The 22,061-nt window shown below is 42.5% G+C and overlaps 1 protein-coding gene, 1 long non-coding RNA gene and 1 other non-coding gene across 3 annotated transcripts in view; 1 reads left to right on the top strand and 2 right to left on the bottom strand.

Moving 5' to 3' along the window:
• Positions 1-22,061, bottom strand: part of LOC138945313 (protein Wnt-11b-2-like) — a 130,964-nt gene that overhangs the window by 16,089 nt on the left and 92,814 nt on the right. Inside the window, exon 3 of the mRNA XM_070316730.1 lies at positions 20,616-20,899. Within this exon, the coding sequence (XP_070172831.1) occupies positions 20,616-20,899 (284 nt within the window). The remainder of the gene's footprint in view (positions 1-20,615; positions 20,900-22,061) is intronic.
• On the bottom strand, positions 2,894-2,965 carry Trnag-ucc (transfer RNA glycine (anticodon UCC)). The gene has a single exon. It is a non-coding gene; the product is annotated as a tRNA-Gly (tRNA).
• LOC138945314 (uncharacterized) lies at positions 11,706-19,956 on the top strand. The gene is made up of 3 exons (XR_011448954.1): positions 11,706-12,806; positions 12,968-13,807; positions 16,598-19,956. It is a non-coding gene; the product is annotated as an uncharacterized lncRNA (long non-coding RNA).

Here is a 22,061-nt window from a genome sequence, read left to right as displayed (position 1 = left end):
ACTGTCCAACCTGTCCTGACGTACTCCTCTCGGTAACGACCACCTGTCCATTACGACACCCACATCGACTTTTAACGAGTTTTCATCCTGTCAGGGCGTTAGCAATTTTCTCCTCCCTTTCCTAACCTAGGTGGTGGGTTCAAGTGCCAGTCTTTCGGATGAGACGAAAAACCGAGGTCCCTTCGTGTACACTACATTGGGGTGTGCACGTTAAAGATCCAACGATTGACAAAAGGGTCTTTCCTGGCAAAATTGTATAGGCATAGATAAAAAATGTCCACCAAAATACCCGTGTGACTTGGAATAATAGGCCGTGAAAAGTAGGATATGCGCCGAAATGGCTGCGATCTGCTGGCCGATGTGAATGCGTAATGTATTGTGTAAAACAAATTCCATCTCACACGGCATGAATAAATCACTGCGCCTTGAATATGTGCGCGATATAAATTGCATTAAAAAAATTAAAAAAAAACCTGCGCTTAGAACTGTACCCACGGAATACGCGCGATATAAGCCTCATATTGATTGATTGATTGACTGTTTCACACACCTTTCCAGAGCGACCACCTCTCTACAAAGGCCACTTTTAGTTGGTCCCATGGGTGGTCGTCCCAGACAGGTTCGACTGCATGCAATTGCCAGACGACATCCCTGACACGGAAGGAAGCAAGGAAGGTAACTTTAAGAAGCGGGTAACAACACCTACACACACCTTCGCAGTCGAACATTCCAGCAGGACAGAAAGCGGGGTGATATATTGCAAGCGGCAGTGTGATTGGACGGAAAGACAGCGAGGCTAGCGCGTGCAAATGCATGACGGGAGCCGGAAAAAGCTCGGCTGGTATGAACAACATTGTCATTAGCTTTGCTTTACGCGCATGCAACAGCGATTATCACTTTGCAAAATCTGAGTGGCACGCGCGGAAATACTTGAGACGGGAGTACTTGGCGGAGGGTACAAAACAGATCTCTTGTTCGATCTCTGCGAAGTTTGTCCGTCAGTATACTAACGTGGCACTTCAGAAACAAGGATACAGTGCCCCCCCCCTTTAAAGACCCCCCGATTTAAGACTTCCTCCATTTTCAGACCTTGCTTTTTCAGGTTTTCTGTTCAAAACTGACCTCTGTCAATTTAACTACATTTTGAAACTCACTCCTTTTTCAAGACCTGATTGTCTCAGATTGTTTGAGTTCTTAAACGAGGGCTTCTACTGTTTATGGCTTGGATAAAAATGTTGTTATGGAAGATATTAGCAATGTACGTTTACTTCCTCCAGTCTTGAAGACGGGTGGTGGTGGTGGGTGGAGTGGGTACGGGAAGACACTGAACGACGCCAATAATGGTTGTGGCGTGCACCCACTGCCTGACCACAAGGACTGGCACGCGCTATAGCCACCGACAAGAATGCGGCGCGCGCGGACGAACACGGAGAACTTCAGGTTTACTCCCTAGCCACTCTTATACCCGTGGTCCTTGGAAACGAAGAGACGTCACCTGTAGCATATGCCCGAGATTCACTGTATGTCCAAGCTTATGCGTAAAAAAATACACCTTGCAGAAAAGACTGGCGATGTAGTGAAACTTCTTTTCCATGATCCCATCACGAAATTATCGATGCTATAAAAACAAAGTAGGGGACATGAAACGTGCTTGGCGAGACTCTTCACCCTTCTTAGTTTCCCCCTCCCCTCCTCCCTTTCTGAGATATGATGGGGTAAGATTAAAGGCTGACATATAGTCCTATTTAATTAGTTTAATTACTTCCAAGGCTTTTCCCATCGTTGCGGGGATGTATAAATTAAGCTTCCTGCAAAGTGTTAGGTTTGAAGTCCTTACCAATTACGAGAAATAATTAATTCTTTATTGCTATGTTTAGCAACAGTTCTCCAGGACTTGGGCTATTTTTAGACCGTCAACACAGACAAAACAGCTTCGTCAAGAAGAACAAGATCAAGAACAAGAGCAAGATTGCACACAATGGTAGAAGCAGGCCACACGGACTAGGTCTGTCAGGTGGTCTGACTGCGGAACTCGTGACCGGCTCCCAACCCCCGCACACCCACACTCGTGCGTGACCATTCCTGATGAACCTGTCCGTTCCGCAAGGCATTCATCCATGCCGGCAGACCGTTAATCTCCCAGGACAGCAGGGTGATTTGGAATTGCCACCCGCTGCACTGCTGCCGCCCAGGTAAAATTTCCAGGTAGAATTCCAGGTAAGTCAGCGTGTTGAGAACATCAGCAACTTGCATTCCATCGCTATGATTCCTCACGGCGGCAGACCACCAGCTCATTTCATGCGGATGGTTTAGGAAGGGCATTCCTGAAGAACTGCTAAGGGAAGCGGACTGCACTGTTAATCTGCAAGGACAGCATAGTGATTTGGACCTGTCTCGGGCTGCACCGCTGCCTCCCCAGTATATCAGGGCTCCCCACGGACGCCCACCCTAGAGGGTCCCGGGACCCCCACTTTCAATTTCTAGAGGGTCCTTCTTCTTCTTCTTCTTCTTCTTCAGCGTTCCAGAATTTTCTGGTTACGTGTGAGCTCGTTTGCCCATTTGGGTTCCCCAAACTATACTCTGAGAGCATAGTCAGCTCACTCCGCTTTCGTTGAGTAGGCATGCCGGGTATTTTCGTGTTTCCATTACCCACCGAACTCTGACATGGATTACAGGATCTTTTCCGTGCGCACTTGGTCTTGTGCTTGCGTGTACACACGAAGGGGGTTAAGTCACGAGCAGGTCTGCACATAAGTTGACCTGGGAGATCGGAAAAATCTCCACTCTTAACCCACCAGGCGGCAGCGACCGGGATTCGAACTCACGACCTCCCGATTAGGAGGCCGACGTCTTACCACCACGCCACGCGCACTGCGCCCGTCAAGTAGAAAAGTGCGTCGGCCGGGAGTCGAACCCGGATCGACTGCTTGGAAGGCAACCATGCTAACCGTTACACCACCGACGCCTAGAGGGTCCAATGACCCCCAGTGCAGAATTTTAGAGGGCCCCAAGGGTAAAAAAAGCCGAAAAGTCACCGTGTACTTATAAAACATTGTGGTCACGCATAGTGTACTGTGTATATAGCGTACGATTATAGTCTTAAAAAAAGTATGTACGGTACGCACGATAAAGGAAATTCAGTGCGTCCCAGTACCCGCTGTCTTAAAGTTTTGAGCGTCCCAAGACCCCCTCCACACATTTCTAGCACGTGTTTTAGGCTTCTAGTGCGTATAGGACGCAGGGACGCGCACTGTGGGGAGCCCTGTTAATATAGACTTCCAGGTAAGGATAGGTGTTGCACCTACAGTCTATTGTAATGACTCCAAAAACGACAGCACACCAGGTATTTTTACACCCCCGGTATAGGGGTGTGTATAGGATTCGCTGCATGTGTTTGTTTGTTTGTTTGTGTTCGCATATAGATCTCAAGAATGAACGGACCGATCGTCACCAAACTAGGTGAACAGGTTCTATGCATTCCTGAGACGGTCCTTACAAAAATTGGGACCAGTCAAACACACGGTTAGGGAGTTATTGGTGGATTAAGATTAAGTTTAGGATTCGCTCCATGTGTTTGCTTGTTTGTTTGCGTTCGCATATAGATCTCAAGAATGAACAGACCGATCGTCACCAAACTTGGTGAACAGGTTTTATACATTCCTGAGACGGTCCTTACAAAAATTGGGACCAGTCAAACACACGGTTAGGGAGTTATTGGTGGATTAAGATTCTACAAGGACTTATAGAGGGACATATTAATGGTCAAAGGGAAATAACCTTCTCAGTTGGTGGCAGTGAGAATGGTTATTTCCCTTTGACCAACGGGGGTGTTTTTCCTACCTCGGAGGAATTTCTTGTTTATGTTTGTAACCCCTGTCGTTAATTGGGCGTAGTCGACTTTGCGAAGTCTATTCTATAAAGTTGGCTGCACAAAGCTTTGGCACTGACTTTTAGGGTAAAAAGGACTTCGCTTACTGTATCGTCTATCTTACTACCAAGATGGCGCGCGATTGCAAGAGGCCTATTATTGGTTGATAAGGAAGACAATTAATGGTCAGCTTTAGGAGAGATCTGGAATGACCACGAACTTCTGGATACCGAAAAAAGGATGTGTCAGACAAGGTGTCAACGTGTCTTTATCCGTCGATGGCACCCGATCAGAAGAGAGCAACAAGGTGCAAGAATTCTCAGCCAAGGATTCTTCTAAACAAAAAACAAGGTGCTGGATTTCAAGCTATATGCCAAAGTGCCAAGGTGCATTGATAGTGTCTGTCATTTATAGGAACTTGAACCTAACATTGTTTTTCGTTTTTGTGTGTATTAAAGATGGCAGCAGATTGCAAGAGGCAAGCAAGTTGCCGTGACGTCGACAATCAATTCACGAGCACTTTGGCCTCAGATAGTCCAACAAAGACATGCAACTGTCGTGCGCCATATTGAAGGAAGCACTGTTGGGTACCCGCCAGAATTGAGCAGAAATATATAGATCGGCTCGTTTTGTGGCACCATGGTGTCAGCTAGGTGCAGAGATAGAGTTGGGCATTCCTAGGAACTGGTCAGCAAAGGTCATCGGCAGAATGGCATCGGCTCAACAGGTACATGGCCAGGTGAAGGGGGTAGAAGCATTTACCTGGTATCATGAACTTACACATGTATGCGTGTGGGTTAGGGGTGAGGGGAGGTCGACAGGTTGTCATAGCCTCATTGTGTCGTTTTCCCTCCTGTGATATGATGTAATGTGTGCTATTCATTCGTTCGTTTATTCATTCATTTATTTACTTATTCATTCTCTCATTTATTTGTGTATTTATGTATTTATTGATGTATCTGTTCGTTTTTACATTTAGTCAAGTTTTGACTAAATGTTTTAACATAGAGGGGGGAATCGAGACGAGGGTCGTGGTGTATGTGTGTCTGTCTGTCTGTCTGTGTGTGTGTGTAGAGCGATTCAGACTAAACTACTGGACCGATCTTTATGAAATTTGACATGAGAGTTCCTGGGTATGATATCCTCAGACATTTTTTTCATTTTTTTGATAAATGTCTTTGATGACGTCATATCCGGCTTTTCGTGAAAGTTGAGGTGGCACTGTCACGCTCTCATTTTTCAACCAAATTGGTTGAAATTTTGGTCAAGTAATCTCCGACAAAGCCCGGACTTCGGTATTGCATTTCAGCTTGGTGGCTTAAAAATTAATTAATGACTTTGGTCATTAAAAATCTGAAAATTGTTAAAAAAATATTTTTTTTATAAAACGATCCAAATTTACGTTCAGCTTATTCTCCATCATTTTCTGATTCCAAAAAACATATAAATATGTTATATTTGGATTAAAAACAAGCTCTGAAAATTAAAAATATAAAAATTATGATCAAAATTAAATTTTCGAAATCAATTTAAAAACACTTTCATCTTATTCCTTGTCGGTTCCTGATTCCAAAAACATATAGATATGATATGTTTGGATTGAAAACACGCTCAGAAAGTTAAAACGAAGAGAGGTACAGAAAAGCGTGCTATCCTTCTCAGCGCAACTACTACCCCGCTCCTCTTGTCAATTTCACTGCCTTTGCCATGAGCGGTGGACTGACGATGCTACGAGTATACGGTCTTGCTGCGTTGCATTGCGTTCAGTTTCATTCTGTGAGTTCGACAGCTACTTGACTAAATGTTGTATTTTCGCCTTACGCGACTTGTTGTTTGTTCATTTCTAGTCGAATTTTCTTTTTTTGAAAGACAACTTTGTAGTAGCGTACAATATATATATACGACTAGTGTCTGTCAGTCTGTCTGTCTGTCTGTCTGTCTGTTCGCGATGCACGGCCAAAGTTCTCGGTGGATCTTTTTCAAATTTGGACACCGTATTCAGCTACACCCCGGACACAACCTCATCGATGAGATATTTCAACACGTGCTCTCAGCGCGCAGTGCTGTGCGCGCTGAACCGATTTTGTTTTTTGTTTCTTTGTTGTTGTCGGGATCCACTACCAGTAACTCTTCCTTATCTTCTCCAGTGTTTTCAGCCGCGATTATCTCCCTTCCTCCGTGTGGCGTCAATCCATATTCCCGTTACTATTTTTAGAAGGTCACTGCACGTTACTATTTTTAGAAGGTCTCCAGTGTTTTGCGCGTTTATCTCCTTTCCTTCGTGCGCCGGCGAAGCCGGCGTACACCCGGCAAAGCCGGGTCCCAGGCGCAGCCTGGTATTCGGCTCTACTTCTTCCCGGCGAAGCCGGTACCCGGCGAAGCGGGTAATCATCTAGTACAATATATAGCACGTCTCAATAACAAATAACTTGGAAGAGAAAGTTGGCTAGAAAAAAAGAGAGAAAAATAAAACCAAAAATCCGTGCGTCGCACAGATTCAGATGGTGATTATATTGATGGTAAGCTTTGATTCCAACCGAACCTTGATACGTTTATTTTTCTTCCTCTGCGTTCATGGGCTTAGACTCCCACGTTCACTCATGTTTTTAGCACGAGGAGATTTTTACGTGTATGACCGTTTTTACTCGGCCATTCAGGCAGCATACGCCGATTTCGGGGGAGACATGCTGGGTATTTTTGTGTTTCTATAACCCACCGAACTCTGACATGGATTACAGGATCTTTTCCGTGCGCACTTGGTCTTGTGCTTGCGTGTACACACGAAGGGGGTTAAGTCACTAGCAGGTCTGCACATAAGTTGACCTGGGAGATCGGAAAACCACCAGGCGGCAGCGACCGGGATTGGAACTCACGACCTCCCGATTAGGAGGCCGACGTCTTACCACCACGCCACTGCGCCCGTCTGAACCTTGATACGAAAAACAAAATCGAAAAAAATCAAAAGAATCACGGAGGACTATCTCGCCAAAGGCATCGATGGTAGGGACTGATGTGGATAAACTCTGAGGTGTATTCTGTTGAGTTTATCTGTGTTTTCTATCGCTGGCCGCAGATGTCACATACCTGTAGGGGTTGACCAGATTGCACCTGGAAAGCGCTTGCTTTTTATCCCCAGCCATCCCTCTTCCCGTCCGCTTCCCTACATCGCCCATTCCAGATTTCCCTTCCAAGAATTCTCCCTCCCTACCCCTGCTAAAGGCACGCTTCTTCTCGATCTCGTATGAACAGTTGGGGGTCTGCGTCTCAAAGCTAGCCCTGCTCTTACAGGGAATAAAGCCATCCCTCCGCTTAGTCATATACCGAAAGTGAACACCTTGGTGTTCTCTGTGCCCAGTGGGAATTTATTTATGAATTAATTTCAAGAAATTTCAAAACAATTAATTTATAAAAAAAACTCAATTCTTCTTCTTCTTCTTCTTCTGCGTTCGTGGGCTGAAACTCCCGCGTACACTCGTGTTTTTGCACGAGTGGATTTTTACGTGCATGACCGTTTTCACCCCGCCATTTAGGCAGCCATACGCCGCTTTCGGAGGAAGCATGCTGGGTATTTTCGTGTTTCTATAACCCACTGAACTCTGACATGTCTTACAGGATCTTTTCCGTGCTCACTTGGTCTTGTGCTTGCGTGTACACAAGAAGTGGCATAAGGCACTAGCAGGTCTTCACATAAGTTGACCCGGGAGATTGGAAAAATCTCCTCACTTATCCCACCAGCGGCGCGGCCGGGATTGGAACCCACGACCTTCCGCTTGGGAGGTCGGCGTCTTACCGTCTTGAACACGCGGCCAGTACCGTGTAACTGGCCTTGAGACCGATCGATTCAAGGGGGGGCAATCTCAGTCATCTGAAAGAGTGAAATCCAAACGCAATCCGCCTTGTTCGATTTTATGGGCTTGGACGATAGAGAAAAATAAGAAAACCAAAAGCTGGAGTCCAGTCTGGACGAAACTGCTATCAAGAACGCAGAATTGATTTTTTCTGAGTTTTTTTTTTAGCCGTAAGCGCCATGTTTATCGGAGCAGGAAACTCTTCCAGAGTGAGGCCCCTTTGTTGGTTTCACTGCAGCCGCCAGCAGTTATGAGAAATTCGAAATGAGAAATGGCGCTTACGGCTAAAAAAAAATCTCAGAATAAATCAATTCTGCGTTCTTGATAGCAGTTTCGTCCAGACTGGACTCCAGCTTTTGATTTTCTTATTTTTCTCTATTAGCGTCCAAGCCCATAAAATCGAACAAGGCGGATTGCGTTTGGATTTCCCTCTTTCAGATGACTGAGATTGCCCCCTTTGAATCGATCGGTCTCAAGGCCAGTTACACGGTACTGGCCGCGTGTTCAAGATGGCGTCTTACCACCAAGCCATTGCGCCCGTCAAATTCAATTGAATCACAGCAAGCAGTCAGGTGTATTTTTTATGTTTCTTTTTCGGTTTATTCATTTATTCATTTTTTGGGGGGAAGGGGGGAGGGGGTATGTGTTCAAGTGGAGAAGTAATCTTATCCCATACACATTGGCCAGATCCAAAATGGTGAGCCGAATTGTTTATACGAGAAGGACTGTGTCGTTAAGCCCCAAGTCTCACCTTCTTGTAAACCCATTGCCCGGAGCCGTACACATGGTTTTCTTTGGCATGTGATTGGTTTGAATCGACAATGTTCTGAAATAACTCTTGCCTTAATAATGTCGGGGCAAAAGCGCCGATTCGCGTAGAAACCCTCTCGTGCTCACGAGTGCACGTGGGAGTTTTAGCCCTCAAACGCGCACGAAGGAGAAGAAGACTTGTGTCAGATGATCCTATGGGGTTAAATGGGAAAGTGGACAGAATGTTACAGAGAGAGAGAGAGAGAGAGAGAGAGAGAGAGAGAGAGAGAGAGAGAGAGAGAGAGAGAGAGAGAGAGAGAGAGAGAGAGAGAGAGAGAGAGAGAGAGAGAGAGAGAGAGAGAGAGAGAGAGACAGAGAGAGAGAGAGACAGACAGACAGACAGACAGACAGACAGAGAGCACGCAGTGCACCGAGAGAAAGAGAGAGAGAGAGAGAGAGAGAGAGAGAGAGAGAGAGAGAGAGAGAGAGAGAGAGAGAGAGAGAGAGAGAGAGAGAGAGAGAGAGAGAGAGAGACAGAGAGACAGACAGAGAGAGACAGAGAGAGAGGCACACAGACAGGCACACAGACCGACAGACAGACAGACAGACAGATCGCTTTTCATTCACTTTAGTTTCACACGCAACAATTGATTCATCTTTCAAATCCTTTGCATTTCACACGCCATATTTCATCGACTCATTCATGTTTTGCTTTTCAAGTTTGTGCAGCGTGTTGAAATTGAATTACCTTGCCCTTGAAGTGGCCTTGCACGTCTGTCCTTTGATGTGTCGTGTCAAATTTACAGTTCTGTGACGCAGGCACCAGCCTCGCTTTCATCTCAAGAGATGCGCTATCTTTGATTTGACAGTTACCATGATGGATTTCTTCAAGGAGGGCCCGTCAGGTCATTATTTTTGGTTTAAAATCCACAGGCGTATTTTCCCGCTCTGATCGGTTTATGTTTTAATTCTTGATTTGTTTCCCCAAGTAAAACATAACATTTTAATTTGGCTGATTATGTGGAGTACAATTTAGGAAAATGTCAAGAAACTCTCTCTCTCTCTCTCTCTCTTGGCGGAGAAGCACATTATCTTCAATAAGAAAAATGTGGTCTAAAATAAATACTACGGAATTAATTAAACGTGTCAGTTTAATATATAGTGGAGAGAGAGAGAGAGAGAGAGAGAGAGAGAGAGAGAGAGAGAGAGAGAGAGAGAGAGAGAGAGAGAGGTCAGAAGTCAGAAGAATGGCAATATGACCAATGCAAGTGGGGATGGATATGGGGAGGGGTATTCGAATGCTAAAATATCAAAACTGAAGCCGAAAGTACATGTTCACAAAGTTACTTGAGTGTCCGTTCAAACTGACATTACAACATGTAACAAGAGAGAGACAGAGAGAGAGAGAGAGAGAGAGAGAGAGACAGAGACAGAGACAGAGAGACAGACAGAGAAGGGCATTCCCGAAGTTCAGCCTCAGGGACAACAACAATCTGACAACCACTTTTTGTAACACACCGAAAAGGCCGCGTCCAAAACTAAAAGATAAACAAACAGAAAAAGTGTCAGAAAATTTACAATTCAAACAATTCCCCGCGGGACACCAGGGTGACGCTATTCTAACACCGGACAATTCTAGGTGCAAAGTATAATGATTTGTGTGCCAAGCCCACCATGGTGTCTCCAAACGTTTGAATGAATTACAAGTCAAAATCGCGGTTCCCACCGAGTAACCGCCGCTGTCATGGCAATAAACCGCAGCTCGCAGTCTGTGTCACTCCGCTGGGGGTTAAAGTAGTCCGCGTCGAGAGTTGTCCCGCCTTGTTTTGTTGAAAGATTCTTTTAGCCATGTTGAGACAAAAATGTAGTGACGGTTTCAACATACATTCCTTCCCCGTGTGAATGATCATGTCATACCGGCACGGTTGGCCTAGTGGTTGGCCCCGTGATCGGGGGGTCGTGGGTTCGAACCCCGGCCGGGTCATACCTAAGACTTTAAAATTGGCAATCTAGTGGCTGCTCCGCCTGGCGTCTGGCATTATGGGGTTAGTGCTAGGACTGGTTGGTCCGGTGTCAGAATAATGTGACTGGGTGAGACATGAAGCCTGTGCTGCGACTTCTGTCTTGTGTGTGGCGCACGTTATATGTCAAAGCAGCACCGCCCTGATATGGCCCTTCGTGGTCGGCTGGGCGTTAAGCAAACAAACAAACAAACAAACAAATGATCATGTCAACCCTCAGAGATTTGTCCAGGTTTTGCACCGAGTTAGAGCTTGCAGCGTTTTACTTTTACACCTACCTAATGCCAACAGTCTGGTTGCGTTTTGAGCAGGGTGATAACTAATTTTGTTTCTGTTTTTGTTTTTTGTTTTTGCTGAATTGATTTAGAATGCTGAAACTGGTGTCAGTCACCAAACTATTTCAACAAGAACCCCCCCCCCCCCTCTCTGCACAGACACTTATAGCCAGGACGATTCATCTTGGCAAGAAAAACGAGCTGAGAGGTATTCACAACTCGAACTCCAGATCAGTTGGCTGAGTTTACTGTCCTTGGAAGTATTACTACAGCACGTCAAAATGTCAAGGGATACCACGAATACAATATTTGACTGAACGTTACTGTAAGCAACTTTTTTTTAATCAATGATACGATGAAAATGACAATCACGGATATTCCATGGAAACGAATTTAAAAACGTTATTTTTAGTTCGTTTTTGTCAGTTATTTTATCAGTGTTTCTAACATTTGTGCACGTATTGTCGTGACACTGACAGATCACTCGCAATAGAAAAACAAAATTATACTAATTTATGAAGTATTAGTTATCTAAGGTGAGCAAACATCGTACCACCTAAACACGAACAATGTAAGTGTCCCCTCCAGCTTTCTCCCACTCTTAGTTTAAACTTACAACCATACCACCTCCGAACACCCACATCACTCTCCTTTTCATAGCCACGGCAGGTGGAGTTGGCGCGGAATGCATACCGACACACTTATTACCTTTTAACTCTTTTCATTCTTGTGGAGTGACACGCATATCAATGAAAGCTAAAACAGTCTAGTTCAGCCCTGAAAACAGGATCTCGATTGTGTGAGAGCGTTCGAAATACGCTGAAATAATTCAGGGCCTGGAAACGACTGGGGGAAAATAAGACATAATTGGTGGGTCCTGAAGGCTCTTATCACGGGCTTCCTTTCTACAAAACGTGTGCTGGTTGCGTAAAATATGGCCCCTTAAAGTGTAACTAAACAAGCAAAAAGGAAAAACATCGTTCAGCAACCTTTACACTTTGATATGAAGAAGGGCCTGATATACTGTCGAACTGCGAAAAAAAAAAAAATTTCTCTCACTCGGACACTGTTTGACGGACATGTGAAGTGCGCGCCAGGAACGACAATCTTCTTAGTTTACCTGATTAATGCCCTTAATTTTTGGTTCTGGTACTTTCAGTTCCGGCTGTTGTCATCAATCTACCAAAATAAAAGATCAAACGGAGTTTTCGATTTTTATTTCATGGTTCAGAAAAATATTGCTTATTTTCTGAAGTCAACCGTTTTAGCGAATCTTTCTTTGATTCTTAAAAGTCATTTCAGATTTTTGAAAAATAGTCAACGGTTAGTAATTACCAATATATCGTAAACAAACATATCGATAGGTTTTGGTAAGAAGACACAAGTGCGATGAATGTGGTACCAGTATTGTTGTGGTAAGTAAGGATGCATTTCTTTGCTGTAAGCACATTTACAATGCACATTTAATCTGTTTAGCAACATAAACGAAAGCATGGTACAGTGCCGCTTGTTTGTGGTCTATCTTTTCGCGGCAGATGCGTAACAATTAGGGTCTCAGTTGGAAAAAGCTGCTCGGAACCAGAGCAGATTTGGCTTGGGTTCTTTGAGTGTGAATGATCGACGAGTGGCTTGACATTTTTAACGAATCATTACTGTAGCCTACTTGAAACCATCATCTGTTTCTGAATTTGTCATCAGTTATGATTGAGCAGCCTCATAGGAATCGTCCATAAAATGTTAAACCGAAAAAGGGCAGACGATTCTGAATCACACAGGCTGCTGTACAAAATCAGATCTAAAACGATATTTTGAACTGCGACGTCTGCGTAAATGCCTTGTAACAAAATACCTTGTCCTGGTCATGTGTATACACATCAGCTTCTATTGGGAAGATCAGTATTTTATATTAATCACAAATACAAGATTAGAAATAGTTCTGAAGATCGCCTTTGATTTCAGTTTCAGCGGCAAACTAGCAGATCTGTCCAAACCGGCATCGTTTCATGGTTGAAACTTGAATAATCCCAAATAGATCTGAGTGGGGGTAAGTTTTATAGTATTTCAATTTTTTACGGCAGTTTTATTTAAAGATAGTGTAGTGGATGCCTCTGGTGAAGACTACAGTTATATGAATTTTTTGTTGTGATATTAAAATGATTGTTCTTTATTTACACAATTGAATAATTTGTATTTATTGGTTTGCAGATGACGGCATACTGAGTGCTCCAAGAACATACGCCTGCTGGCATTTTCTGTCTTTTCTGAAGACGTCGAGGCAAGCAGAAGTCACGGTCCACACACACACAATGACATGAACAAGAAATGATATTTTTTCATGGGCATATCCAGTATTAAAACTTTATTACCATGCAAACGCAACGATTAGAATTTAGAGAAGGTCATCGGTCACACACACACACACACACACACACACTGGGCGGATCCGGAGGGGGGTTCCGGGGTTTCCGGACCACTTAGGAGCCGGCCTTTGTATTCTAAGTGACGATTTTGGAAAGAAGTTGGCTAATTAGTTTGCTCAGGTTGCGCCAGATCGATCAATTGTCCTTGTTGTGATTCAAATGTTTCTTCTTAATATATTTACTTTTTTGGAAGGTGTATTAGGGGATGTTTCTTGGCTCAGATTGATCCATTTTCCTTGTTTTTATCAACATTTGTCGGACCCCCCCCCCCCCCCCCCAAGGAGGTTGAAAGCTTCGCGTCTTCAACTAAACGCTTCGCGTCGTCAAATTGTCCCTAAAAGAAATGTGGAAACTCCCCCTTAAAAATGATGTGATCCGCCCCTGCACACACACAAACACACACAAATAGAGAAGTAATAAATGGATACAGTTTTTCTTTATTTAAATTACAATCAGATGTGGTCGTAGAACAGGCACTGTAAACAAAACCAAGCATGATATACCACTTGTGTGATGTTTCGGTCAATATCTTTATTTTCCTTTCAGAAATACATTGGCGTTTTGAATGTCAAGGGAAGTGATACAAATGCTGCAGCGGGCTATCAAGAACGCGAAGGCAAACAAGGTAAATACCTACTTCTGACATTAGTTTACTTATTAACTCTTTCTATACTGGCCATTATCTCCCCAGTCTTTCCCCAGAAACTGGCCATTTGCATGGGTTTGCAAAAACATTCTCAAAAATAAACAAGTTGGTAGAGCACTGGACTTGTGATCGGAAGATCGCAGGTTCGAATTCGGGCCGGGACGGACACGGGTCAACTTTATGTGCAGACCCAGAGACGGAAGCCATGTCCCACCCCCGTGTCATCACAATGGCACGTAAAAGACCATGGTCATTCTGCCATAATTAAGTGCAGGTGGCTGAATACACCTAAACACGCAGACACCTGGGTAGCGCGACTCCGTTGCTGCTAGCTTTCCACTGGGAGGAAGCGACCCGAATTTCCCAGCGATGGGACAATAAAGTAATGAAAATGAAATGAAATGAAATGAAAACAAGATGCAGCCTTCAAACTCATAGGTTTTATTGTGAATATATTGCTGAAACATATATGCCAAAGTTTGGTTTCATTGTTGTGAAAAAAATAAAAATATGATGTCCAGAATTTATGGGTATATTTTACGCAATACGAAAAAGGGGTATGTATTTTGACTTAGAAGCATTTTTTCTTATGAAGGCTCTGTTTGCAACAAAACTGTTTCTGTTTACTTGTATGAAGATTGTGCTTACACAAAAACATAACAAATACCAACTGATTTTCCACTTGGTGGTCATGTAAGCATTGTGAACATGTCCGAAAAATCTGATCACACACCATGTGGTCGACATGCAGACCTGAACGGCCAGTGTATGGTGGCAGAGTTGGAAAATAGGAAAAGTCTTGATGCCAATCCTTCATCAAAAACCGAAGAAAATCGTCATTGTAATAAGTTTGCTTTATTCTAAATCAAACGACTAAGATAGATGACAGACACAACGACAAACACATTCAATTCTATGTAAAACATACACAATGCTCACGTTAACAAGCTGGCCATAACAATGTGCCCATCGTGCATGAATTAAGTGTGGCTTTGGTCGGATCAGTAGCCGTGCTTTGTCTGCGATACTAAACATGAAATTTTGTTAAAGCGACGATTTAGCAATGTTGTTGTTGCTGCTGCTGCTGTCTGTTCTTGTCACGACATCTCGTTTTTTCCCTCCTGATTCTGAGAAGAAGCTGTTTAATTGTGATATCAGGCCTAGGAACCCCTGATTTTCACTTAGAGCATTCTCAAAGAAACTTAGCGTATGTTAAGAAAAATGAGTGTACTCCACACTTTGTCTTTTGTTGTTCGTTGTCGTTGCATGTCTACCGTTCCACAGCCACCTACTATAGCTGATGGGGTCTATGTCGACCAAAAGAATGGGATTCACTGTAGGTCGAGTTCCTGTAAGTGGATTCTCTGTATACCTAAGACTTTAAAATTGGCAATCTTGTATACAGGGAATACCACAAAGTGTAGTTCCTGTAGCGTTTTGCTAATATCAATGAAAGTCACGTGATGCTTAGCGACATCGTTAGAATTTGATGTTTTTCGATCTTTTTTTGATATTTCTTAGAAATTCGAGTATGGTTTGCAAGTTTTATTGAAAAACTGCACCCTGTGGGATTCCCTGTATACTAGATTGCCAATTTTAAAGTCTTAGGTATACAGGGAATCCACCTACAGGAACTCGACCTACAGAGAATCCCACTCTTTTGGTCGACATAGACCCCATCAGCCCTACTATAAGTGCAAGTGTTAAATGACGTATTTCCACAAAAGACTGCTTGCAGAGAATCATGTGATGCCAATGACAGGTAAGGACATGTGGTAATACATACTACGTTTTGGAACCAGGGAAAATGCAGCACAAATTATTTATCAACCAAATTGATTGACTTGTGCACCACGACAAAAGTTTTCTTGGATCCATAAAAGGTCTTTTGCCAGAAAATTGCTCTGAACATCAAGTACCCTGCAAGTTGTCACACATTTACATTATTGAAATAAAAAGAAAACACACCAGTAACCAGGTTAGGTACGTTAATATCTATAATCAATATCTCGGCACGTTACTGCCTTCTTCGGGATGGTAAGCTGAACATTATTGAACAAAATGATCGGTTTAGATTGTATACTTTGATTCCTGAACGAAGAAGCAGAGGTACTGCATACAACTAGGACTGTAATATCAGCTTTTGCCTGAAACACACACACATACACTTATAAAATTAATGCAATGTCATTGTATGAAGCCAGAACAATCACTAACTTACATAGTTGGTCACACAATTACCCATCACTGAACAATAAATCGAAGTCGGGTGGATTCAATGACTAAAGCAGTAAACAAAACATCCCCCCCCCCAAAAAAAAAAAAAAAAAAAAATGAAATAAAACAGGTTGTGTATATAGCGCAGTAAACACCATGCAGGTACAAGCAAAGATTTGACAGTGATTATCCTTGTTTTATATAGCACACATTTTCTAGTTTTAATCTCTCTCTCTCTCTCTCTCTCTCTCTCTCTCTCTCTCTCTCTCTCTCTCTCTCTCTCTCTCTCTCTCTCTCTCTCTCTCTCTCTCTCTCTCTCTCTCTCTCTGGAAAGTAATTTATTGACCTGTGGGTTATTTGCGTTTGTATACACATTGGTGATTCGTAAACTATGTTGAAAGAGATTGTCAAACAATATTATATGGGGTGTCTTAAAAAAAATGTATATCAACAAAATCTGTCATTATTATCTGACAGGCACACGGTTTTAACAAAGCTATGTCACGGAATGCAACATAAGTGGCTTAAAAAGTCGTGTTTTTGTGTGTGCAGGATATTCGCTAGGACAGGACCTCAAGCTGAACCAGCACAACAGCGATGCATTCTTCCATGGCTTCCACAAAAGTCTTTCACCTATAGCGGGCATTGCATACAGATAGTCCAAAGAGGGTTAGGGTTACCCTAACCCTCCTTTTTAAAAATTCTTTAGACCAATTATCCCTCTGTTCCCATGTTAAACATGGAATAATTCTGGACAAATGCGAGGACGTTAGCTTTTTTAAAAAAAAATTTTTATCATTTTACTTATCATTAAAACTTGTTTAGATTTCGATTCGTAAACCATTTACAGTAATCCTTTGTTTTTTTAACTTTGTTCATCTTACCACAGTCACTTTGTTGTTTAGATTTATCATTAAATTTGTTACCATTATGCAAGAAAAATGTAGAATAAAACCAGGAGAGCTTTCGGTAGAAGATATTTCCTGTGTCAAAAGTTAATGCTTATTCTGATTGATGGGTGCTCCAAACTAAGTTATTTTGACTGCCTTATTCGAATTCATTTCCAAGACAGGGCTGAGAAGTGGAGAAGCTTAGGAGAATATCGTAAAAATTGTCTGGGTGTTTATGCAAAACTTTCGAATATGTCAGATTTTACTTTAGAGATTTTAAATACTGTTAACTGACAGACATGCTATAACTTCTACACCAATTGACTGGATAACTTCATATTCAGCATACTTAAACTTGATTTTATGCATGTGCAGTTCACAAAGTGGCAAATTTGTAGGTTAAATTATCTAACTTTTGCATCACCAATGACACCAACGCTTTCGTGTCTGAGGATTGCCCTGAACCTAGCTGTAACTGCATGCTTTCTTCAGGTCATCGATAGCCTGGGGGTTGAAGGAGATGTTTTTACATACTCAGACATTCAAAATAATCAAAAATGTAAAAGCCTGAAGGGTTTAAATTAGGTAAAAATGGCTACCGCTCAATGTCAAAACTCGTTCTGTTTAGTCGACCCCCGAATTTGGAGAAAAAAATTAAAATTGCACAAAAGTCAGACCATTATCAATTTACAAAATTGCCACTTACTGGAAAGGCAGAACATAAACTGAAGTTAATGAATACCATATATAAAATAATTGGTTCAACAGATGCAGAAGTAATTTGCATGGTTGTGGGTGTCCTTTTTAGGGGGGTCAACCCTGTAGAAGAGACGATTTTCTTTAATTATCAATCCGTAATATATTGTTTGTTATGCATACAAGATTAACATTGACAAATACTTCAAGACTCCTCATTGATGTTAACAAATGTTGTGGTTTTTTTTTTGTTACTGACTGATTCACTTTCTATTCACTTTACTCTACATAAGTCACGACAAGAAAAGCAAGGGAGGTAATTTCTTCGGAAGAGGTAATTCTCTCCCCTCAGAACGATTGTTGTAGTTTGTTTGATTTTGTTCCCTTCTAATAAGTATTATTTAAAATAGATCTTTACATCTTGATCTGAAAGGCGCAGTACCCCCCTCCCCCCAGGATGTTAAATTCTAGGTTGTGTCCATGTAAAATCCTGATCCGAGTTGGTTTTTCATGCAACTGTGCCTCTGTATGCCACTCAATTAGACATACTTTGCAATCCATAATTGCACGAAACTAAGTACAGGAAATACGTTGTTGTCGTGTTTTTAATATTACATAATGAAATAAAAAATGTCACAACTGGTTTCGTGTTGGGCTTTCTCTCTCTGTCTGAATCTCATAATTACTTCCTTCTGAGGCCTCAAATGTGTTGCAGGCATTGTTCAGCTTACATTTATTGTTACAATTTTTGTGGATATGTTATTAAGTGTGTGTGTTTCTATCATTCGTTATCAGTGTGGTTAAAAAAAAAAAAGCACACGTCAAAGTAATTTACCCTTCATCATTATCAAAACATGCAGATACAGGTAATAAATATTTGTGATACTTTAAACAAATACAATGTTTGTTTGTTGCGTTTTTTTCTTTTTTTCAGAGCAAACACACATCGTATTTGTTCAAACGTGTATATTCTGCACTTTCTAATACCCTGCATGGATCTCCAAATCAAGAATAATGAAAAGTCGTTCGTCTAATAGCCCTGCAGCACTCACACGAAAATGATAGAAGCTTGCATGCATGCACCCAGGCTCGCTGTCTTCGGCTAAAAGAGCTTACCGTTGGATCTTCGCTCAGACAAATGTAGCTGTCTTGTCCACTTGCTCCTGTCGCATAGATCTGCAATGTGCAACATCATCTTTGATTAATAAGTCTGAGGCACAGACAAACACACACGCGCGCACATTTGCGAAAGAATGCACGTCAGTCTATTCAATCAAACAGTATAAAAACATACCACAGACGAGGTGGTGGAAACTGGACATTCGCCGTATAACATAATCAAGAGATTCATTTGTGTGTGTATGTTTAATCAAAAGTTCATCTTGCGCACATTCAGTCTGTATTGTAACAGGACCCATCCCGTAAAAACTTCGAACAGATCTATTAAATTCTGAAATCCTTGACAAGGTTTTTTTTCCAATCATCTGTATCTGACCGAAGTAAAAAAATAAAAAAATCAGCCAGTACACGCATCTACCCCCTTACACGACAATACATATGTGGCGAAAAAAGGAATCGAGAGGGGGGGGGGGGGGGGGGGGGAACAAGGAATAAATTAGATCCAGAAATAATTCCACTTCATCATTCCAAAATTCAAGTGCGAAGTGATCAGATACTGTGGTAAAGATACGTGCTTAGTATCACAACTGAAAATACAAGCCCTAGGGTTTTAAATCAAGGAAACAATTAAAGTTAAGGAAAGATCAACAGAAATGTCGAGAACATGTAAAATATTGTACTTACAATCCGTTTCAGCATGCTCTTCGAATAATAATCTCCCAGTCAGCCTCGTGCTTACGACTTCGACAGGATGTTGCCTCTCACGCTGAGCCAGTGCATTTGGAGTGAATTCAAAGGCCAGAGATGCAGTACAAGCACATTAGTTAGATCCAATTCATTTACATTGCTACCTTGCCCAATTTATGGTTATTTCTGTTGGTAACATCACACATGTGGCAAGCAGTGCTTGTTGCTGACTCTGCTGGGACAGGCAGCAGACGATTTTATTTAGGAACCAAATTCTGATTGGTTAAAACATAAAACCGGAACTCAAAGTACCACTTGTTCTTTGGAAGTATCAAATCAAGAACAGATAAGCAGGTAAATCTGAAATGGGTTCAACACTTTTAAAAAATCGTAGTAAATCAGAAAACACAGTAAACGTTGGAAAAATCGTCCAGTATCGCTTCTACAGGTCTATACTTGGACAAAACATAAAGCAATTCAGTAAAGCTGACACTTCAAAATGTCTGTTTAGTTACACTTTAAGGTTCCAGGTGTTAGATGCAGACATTCGACGGGTCGGGTGCCTTATACAGAGACAATAATCGCAGTCAGCAATATTCAGTGAAAGCCAATGGTGATTTTGAACTACAGAGACTGAAAGGTTTCACTATGTGTGTACAGAAAGGAGACAAAAGCCTAGTCTCTTTTCTGATACAGGCTTGAACAAAAAACTATAAAAGAAGGAAAGAATGGAAGAAAGAAGGAAACAGAAAGACGAGTAAGCAGACATCCCATATCATTTTAACAAACTAGCAAACAGGCAGACAAATAGGCACGTATTCGATCGCACACACACGGGACTTCCATCCCTATTCTAACTCCGCCCTCCCCCCCCCCCCCAAACCGAAACCCCCAGTCCCAACAACACCCCCTTCTCCCATCTTCCCTCACCCCACCACTCACCCATCGAAAACGAAGAAGAAAAAAAAACCCGAGACAAAACTGAACAAAACAAAACACAATTAAACACAACACAACAAAACAAATCAAAACAATACAAAACAAAAGAAAACAAAAGAAAACAAAACACAAACAAAAGAAGAAAAAAAACCCACAAAAAACAACAACAACCACAAACTAACCTAAACCAAACCAAACCAAAACAGAGCCAAATTAAATAAAAAACTTCATGAACTCACATGTCTGCCCGCAGCGAAGTTGTGTTCGTCCATCATGGCTTTGGTCGACTTCTTCACCTTCCCGGTCTTTGACCTCAAGGTCGCGTCCGTAAATTTTTGGGTGAAGTAGGTCCCGAAATGAAGGTCGTCCCCGCACCCTCCCCACTTGAAGGTGCCAGAGGGGGGAGTGTTGGGTAGGACACCGCAACTGCATTTTGTCGTGACCCCAATGCTGCAAGCACGTGCAATCGTGTGCACCATGGCTGCTGCCGCGATGCCGTACACGTAGGCTTTTTCTCGTGTGCCTGTTTGGAAAGAGAAAACGGGGGGAGAATTGTTAGAAAAAGGCTGATGGAGTAGCAATAGCATCAACCACGGCGACGGCTGCACGACAGCAGAAGCAGCAGCAGCATAAGCAGCGGCAACAGCAGCAACAACAACAACAGCAACAACAACAACAACAACAACAACAACAACAACAACAACAACAACAACAACAACCAGACAAAGCTGGTGAAGCAAAATTAAAGACGCCATCGAACGGGCGAGGACAACAACAGCAACGACGACGATGACGATTATGCTGACAACTACAACAACCAGGCACACAAACAGAGGACACATCGCTTGGCTGGTGCCACACAAACACACAAGAAACACACAGAAAGAAACTACAGATTCGGTGCCATCCACAATGAAAGATCTCACTTCAAAAGAACACGAAGAAAAAGAGAGCATTTCGATAAAGTCAAGTACAAATGCATGGCTGTAAATCTCCAAAGCAAACACTCAACCTTTAACATTAGTTTCCCTAATCATCTAACTCCTTCTGTCAGCCACCATATATCTGTGACCCTCCACCACGAAATGAGTCGCATGTCACCTCGCGCGGTTCTGCGCTAGGCTTAATATAAGTCCGGGGAGTGTATGGTAACAGTGTGAGGGTCACCTTAGTCACAGGCTTATAACTCAAACAGTTTTCGCTCTTTTCTAAAACGGTTTTCACCACTGGATAGAGCATAAAAAACTCTTTAGGAAAATGTAAAAATATGAAAATCATGCAAAGGTGACATGCGACTCATTTCGTGGTGGAGGGTCACATTATATCTCAGTCTAGGTTGAACCTGAATTAAGAGTCCGCTTTCACTTGCACACATACCAAAAAGCAACAGCCTGGCTGCTTTCTGGATTAATTCATCACAACATTCCCACTCTGCACAGGAGGCAGCCAAGCTGTTGATGTCTGGTACATGTACACTACATTGGGGTGTGCACGTTAAAGATCCCACGATTGACAAAAGGGTCTTTCCTGGCAAAATTGTATAGGCATAGATAAAAATGTCCACCAAAATACCCGTGTGACTTGGAATAATAGGCCTTGAAAAGTAGGATATGCGCCGAAATGGCTGCGATCTGCTGGCCGATGTGAATGCGTGATGTATTGTGTAAAAAAATTCCATCTCACAC

This window comes from Littorina saxatilis, linkage group LG13 (genome assembly GCF_037325665.1).
Source record: "Littorina saxatilis isolate snail1 linkage group LG13, US_GU_Lsax_2.0, whole genome shotgun sequence".
In the NCBI taxonomy this organism is placed as follows: Eukaryota; Metazoa; Mollusca; class Gastropoda; order Littorinimorpha; family Littorinidae; genus Littorina; species Littorina saxatilis.
The sequence above is the reverse complement of the archived record's forward strand: the minus strand, read 5'-3'. Positions and strand labels throughout refer to the sequence as shown.